At 38.3% G+C, this 6,319-nt stretch overlaps 1 protein-coding gene across 3 annotated transcripts; it reads left to right on the top strand.

Annotated features, from left to right (window-relative positions):
- Positions 1–261: 261 nt before the first annotated feature.
- Positions 262–5,160, top strand: LOC132519423 (inteferon-activable protein 208-like). 3 transcript variants are annotated; one of them, XR_009540161.1, is made up of 3 exons: positions 262–392; positions 3,061–3,339; positions 4,949–5,160. XR_009540161.1 is itself a non-coding variant. In XM_060147348.1 (2 exons), the coding sequence occupies exons 1-2, from the start codon at positions 3,106–3,108 to the stop codon at positions 4,961–4,963; spliced, it is 249 nt and encodes an 82-aa protein (XP_060003331.1). In that variant the 5' UTR covers positions 2,940–3,105; the 3' UTR covers positions 4,964–5,160. The 3 variants fall into 3 exon arrangements, 1 of the variants encoding a protein (XP_060003331.1); XR_009540162.1 differs by having other exon boundaries at positions 327–442; XM_060147348.1 differs by lacking the exon at positions 262–392 and having other exon boundaries at positions 2,940–3,339.
- Positions 5,161–6,319: the final 1,159 nt, after the last annotated feature.

Below are 6,319 nucleotides of genomic sequence, written 5' to 3'. Positions count from 1 at the left end.
CCTCAGTATAAACAGAGTGGTGGGAACGCAAGGAGATGTCCTTGTGCTAGTTCAGTATAATCAAAATAATGGTGGGAACTTTGTGCTGTTTTTGCGCTCAAGGACGAAGCACGGCAGGTGCTCACGAAAGCCAATTATTGCTTGTATAATTAATAAAAACATAGGTTGCGGCTTTGGCACTTCTGAAATGTTAAGAAAAACAAGTCTTAAAGTGTAAACCTAGATAATGCTTTAATAAAAGTTACCACAGCAAGACAGACGGCGCTGTTTTGCCTGAGCGAGTGGCAGCCCTCTACTGCTGTGCTTTGGCACAATTCATCTCGTGTGATGAGCTTACTTTCGGCCCTGTCCTAAGAAACTACAACATTTGGCGCCTGAACAGGGACCTGAAAGTAAGTAATCGCGTGATCGCGGGACCGAAGGGGAAATTGGTCCGCTCAGAGTAAGCGAAATCTTCGGCAACAGTAGAGTAACTGTAATGGGGAATTCCCATTCAGTAGAATTTCAATTTAGTAAACTCCTGAAACAGTTATTATGGAGTTCAGGAGTAAAAGTGAAACAGGAATCGTTTGATGAATTGTTTGCGCTGGTACATAAACATTGTTACTGGTTTCAACCTACTGGTCATAACCAGTTAAATTTAAAAGTTTGGAAACAGGTTATGCGAGCCTTAAGAAGAGCTCATCAGCATGGAGACCCTATATCTGTCCGTGTTTGGTCTCTTTGTAAATTAATTTCCCTTGCCCTGGAACCATTACAATCTGAAACGGAAAGTGACAATGGGGCGCGTCCTCAGCGTCCGAATTCTGCTCCCGATCATTCTGCTGCTTTTTGTACTTTGTTTCGTGAGTCTCCTACAGAGGACCTTCCTCCGTCCCCTCCTCCTCTTGTGTCTGAGACAGGAGAGGATTTTTCAGACTCCAATGATGAAGGGGCTTTTTCTGATGATGATAAAGGTTAGGAGCAGGCTAGCAAACAAAATGAAATGCCACTTTCTCAACAAAATGAGATTTCTGATATACTTTCAAAGTTAAAAAATTTGATGACTAAATTGGAAGAAAATAAAAGCAATACTACTACTCCTTCATATCAGGAGCCATGTCCTACTATTCCTTCGGCTCCTCCTTTAGAATTAGCAGCTTATCCTGTTGGAGCCTCTCGTCAGTTTCGCTTTCCTCTAAAACCTGAATCTAATAGAATATTGTTGGAAGAAGAAATGAATAAGCAAGAAAAGCAATATTCTGAATCCTTTTTTGCTTTCCCTATTGTTAGACAAGCTATGCCTGCTAATGATCAATTTCCGAATGGATATGTAAATGTTGATTATAACCATCATGATATAAAAATTTTTAAAATGCTAGAAGAAGCCATTAATGCATATGGAATGCATTCTAATTATGTTCGGGGACTTTTATCTGGTTATGCTACTGAAGACATGTTGAGAAATTAATGTGTTTTCGGAAACATACCTAGATAAAAGACTTTAAAATAGTCACCGTGAACTTTCTCCCCAGGCTGAACAAGAACTTAAATGGATAGAAAAACATATACATGATGCACAACTGGATCGAATTGAATCTCTCGATCATTTACGACTTATTGTATTTCATACTCCTCATTCTCCTACTGGTTTACTACAACAACAAGATAATCTCATAGAATGGATATTTTTAGCTCATAAAGCTCAAAAGAAATTGCAATCTTATGTACAAAAAATAGCTGATATTATTATTAAAGGTAGGTTATGATTAAGGCAACTATGTGGTCAGGACCCACATGAACTTATAGTCCTTTTTCAAACAAAGAAATACAAACTCTTTTTCAACTAGAGGATAACTGGCAAATTGCCTGTGCTCATTATATAGGTAAAATACATAATCATTATCCTTCTGATAAACGTTTACAGTTTTTGAAAAAGACTAATTGGATTTTGAAAAAAATAGTTCAATCAGATCCTGTTATAGGACCAACTTTTTTTACTGATGCCAATAAAACGGGAAGAGCAGGATATGCTAACAGTCATGATCATAAGGTGTTACAATCTCCATATGTTTCAGTTCAAAAAGCAGAACTATTTGCTGTAATACTATTGTTACAAGATTATCCAATTGCTCTTAATATAATTACAGACTCTCAGTATGTGGAATTTACAGTTAAAAATATTAAAACCGCTTTTATCCCAGATAATGGATCAGAACTGCATTCTTTATTTTTGCAAATACAACATATAATTAGACTACGTACTGCACCACTTTATATTACTCATATTTGTGCTCATACTCATTTACCCGGTCCATTGGTAGATGGAAATGATTTTATTGATACTTTAGTGGGTACTATACAATTAGCTACAGCAGAACATCATAGATATCATACTAATGCCAGAGGATTGAAAAATAAATTTAATCTTACATGGAAACAAGCAAAAACTATTCTCCATACATGCCCGCAATGTGCTGCTATTAATCAACCTTGTTTGAATATTGGAGTTAACCCTAAAGGCTTATCTGCTAATACTATCTGGCAAATTGATGTAACTCAATATCCTGGTTTTGGGAAGTTAAAATATATTCATCATTCTGTAGATACCTACTCTCATTTCTCATGGGCAGCTCCATTATCTTCTGAAAAAGCTGATGCTGTAATAACTCATTTATTAGAAGCTTTTGCTGTATGGAAATTCCCAACAGCATAAAAACTGATAATGCTTCTGCATATCATTCTCAAAAATGTCAGACTTTTTTTGCCACACATAATATACAGCATGTTACAGGTATCCCAGAAAACAGTACGGGACAAGCGGTTATTGAACTAAAAACTGCACTTTGAAAGAAATGTTTATAAAACAAAAAGGGGGAGATGAGGTACAAAGTCTTGCTTTATTTACTCTTAATTTTTTGAATCATGGAGAAGATGATCTTAGTGCAGCTGACAGACATTGGACAAAAACAAGTACACAAGAACTTAGACAGCCTGTTTTTATATTAAATGAAAATACTAACACTTGGGAACCTGACAAGGTTCTTCACTGGGGTCGAGGATATGCTTTTGTTTCTGCAGGAGCTGAATCCTATTGGGTGCCGGCTAAGAAGATAAAGCTTCGGGATGGCAACTAAGCGTAGCCTTGATGTGATGGGAATGACAAAGGGATGTGTGGAGATGGATTTGAGCAAGAGAGCATTCCGTGTGCCGTTGGATCAAACAAAGAGGGCGTCTCCAGTGACTTGGGGGCAAATGAAAAAGTTTGCAGGCACTGCTGAAAATCTTGTCATTTCACAGGGTAAACCCCTCACTAGCACCAATCTTTTTGTAGCTATGTTGGCAATGTTGTCTGCAGAGGTAATAAGCATATCAGCCAATGAGATAAATTGTACTAACTATACTTATTGGACTTATATTCCTAACCCTCCTCTTAATATGGGGGTTACCTGGTGGGATGACCCAATTCTTGTATATGTAAATGAGTCTGGATGGTTGCCTGGTCCTTTTGATGATAGAGGCCCTTTGAAGCCAGAAGAAGAAGGAAGGATAATAGAAAATTACACTGTGGGTGTTAATGGACCTCTTATTTGTATGGGAAAGGGAGATCATTGTCTCAAAATGAATTATCAGGCATGGTTAAGTGTTGTCAAAAATGAAAACAGATATCATGGGTTACATCTTTTGAGTGCTTATAGTTTTAAAAGTTTTAATTCCACTCTTAATGAAAATGTTTCTGCACCTTATTTGCCTCCATGCCAGGTGCCTTTTGTGGATCGATTATCGGATTGGGTCCATTGGACTCGATGCCGAGGAGAAATGGCTCGGGTTCTTGTTAATACTTCTTGGGGAAGCGTCATTGATTGGAGCCCTTTTGGCTCCGCCTGAGGAAAAAAGTGTTTAAAGGATTTATACTGGCATAAAAAAGATAACACTATTTATAGCAATACTATTAATGATACCATAGTATGGCATGCTGGAGGGTTTTCTCCTCCTGGTCCTCATTTAAATGGATATCCTATCCAAAAGGACTTGTGGAAGCTTATGGCAGCTCTGAGAAAGATTAATGCCTGGGTAGGACATATGGTTAATAAATCTGAAAATCATAGTTTGATTTTTCATAAAGATGTTACTTGGTATACTCGTAGTTGTGTGAAATTACCTTATATATTGTTAAAGGGACCAGCTGTATGGAATGAGACTCAAGGTATTGCAATGTGTAAAAATTGCTCTCTGTATACCTGTATTAACTCTAGTATATCTTTTAACATATCTACTGAAAGTTTGTATATCTTACGAGTTCGGACAGGTCTTTGGCTTCCTGTCAATCTTGGAAGGGAATGGCAAGAATCTCTTCCTATGGCTGTTTTGCAATATTTAGTTGATGCATTAAAAAGAAGTAAAAGATTTGTAGGAATGTTGATTGCAGCTGTCATGGGTATTATAGCCATAACAGCTACTGCTGCAGTTGCTGGAGTTGCTTTAGAACAATCTATTCAGACCGTTGACTATATAACTGACTGGCATAAAAATTCTGGAATGCTTTGGTCCTATCAACGACAAATTGATTCGGAAATATATTCGGAAATAGCGGACTTACAACAAGCTGTGGTTATGTTGGGGGACCAACTTATAAATTTACAAAGACAAATGAAGCTACGTTGTGACTGCAATCAAAGTGCCTTTTGTGTCACTTCAGTTCCATATAATCAGTCTGCATTCCCCTCGACAACAATAAAAAAGCATTTATTACATCACAAAAATTTGACAGAAGAAATTGTAAATTTACAAGGGAAAATTCAACAAACTTTCCAGAAGAAATTACAACGACTTAATTCGCAAGAAGTATGGACTGGAATTATTCAAGGACTTAATAATCTAAATCCCATGTCTAAATTACATGCTTTATTTGGTTCTACTGCAGGATTGTTAATGCTCATTATAATAATAATCATATGTTTAATTGTAGTTCGACGACGAGTGAAAGCTACCCGCTATGCAACATCGCAACAAGCTGCTGTGTTTTCCTTGATGCTGCACAAGCTGCAAAATAATTCCATGTAGTTTAGTACCGAGAGTAATGCTGCCGTGTTCTCCTTGATGCTATAAAAATTATAAAACAAAAAGGGGGAAATGTAGTGGGATAACTGAGGACATGGAAAGGAGACGTGACCCATGAGCGCCACCTCGCAAACTGGGGGCTGGCGAATAAGTCAGAATTGCAAACAGTTCTGATTGCTTTGAGCCCCCCCCACCCCGCCCCCGCCAAACCGGGGGCATGCGAATAAGCCAGAGTTGTGAACAGTTCTCAATGCTTCGAGCGCACCCCCGGCAAACCGGGGGCCTGCAAAAGAAGCATTGAGTGCTTTGGGCACTGATCCATGAGATGTCCTCAGTATAAACAGAGTGGTGGGAACGCAAGGAGATGTCCTTGTGCTAGTTCAGTATAATCAAAATAATGGTGGGAACTTTGTGCTGTTTTTGCGCTCAAGGACGAAGCACGGCAGGTGCTCACGAAAGCCAATTATTGCTTGTATAATTAATAAAAACATAGGTTGCGGCTTTGGCACTTCTGAAATGTTAAGAAAAACAAGTCTTAAAGTGTAAACCTAGATAATGCTTTAATAAAAGTTACCACAGCAAGACAGACGGCGCTGTTTTGCCTGAGCGAGTGGCAGCCCTCTACTGCTGTGCTTTGGCACAATTCATCTCGTGTGATGAGCTTACTTTCGGCCCTGTCCTAAGAAACTACACCACCAGTACAACCAGGCATTGTAACCAATGCATCTTACTAGCATCTGAGTACCTTCCCTTTTGCTATCCTGTCTCCAGTTCTCCTGTCTCAAACCCAAAGAGTAGCAACAGGGAGCCTGACCCCATTGTATTTCTTACATTTCACTCCATAATCCAGAGTCAAACCTCCTTAAAGAAAGAGTTTACCTTTGGAACCTTCTAATCTCTTGCTGTAGGAAGCAGTTTACTTTTAAACCATGGGGTGATTCTCAGCTAAAAGATACTTTATGCAGTAAATAGCATCCTTGATAGAGTCCTTTGTCTACACCATGAGAGTCAAGTTATTTTATTGTCCACTATGAACATTTAACGTTTTATGCCGTGTTTTTTGTTGTTGTTGATTTTGTTCCTCCTGCTCAGAATGACCTTCTTCTCTTCTTCTAACATCTTGATTCTAAAATAATGTTTTTGTCTCTCTGCCCCAGTAGACTAAGTTCCACAAGGAGCAGAAAAACATCTTAATTCTTTATTCCCAGTTCCTAGCATGCTGCTTAGCACATTCTAAATGTTCAATGAACAGAAGATATACTGAAATTAATGGAACTAA

Source organism: Lagenorhynchus albirostris, chromosome 4, assembly GCF_949774975.1.
Source record: "Lagenorhynchus albirostris chromosome 4, mLagAlb1.1, whole genome shotgun sequence".
NCBI classification, from domain to species: Eukaryota; Metazoa; Chordata; class Mammalia; order Artiodactyla; family Delphinidae; genus Lagenorhynchus; species Lagenorhynchus albirostris.
Note: the sequence above shows the minus strand (reverse complement) of the source record. Positions and strands in the feature narration are given on the sequence as shown.

Coding starts and splice junctions, on each gene's coding strand:
- LOC132519423 (XM_060147348.1), top strand. CDS start 3,106: ATGGCAACTAAGCGTAGCCTTGATGTGATGGGAATGACAAAGGGATGT.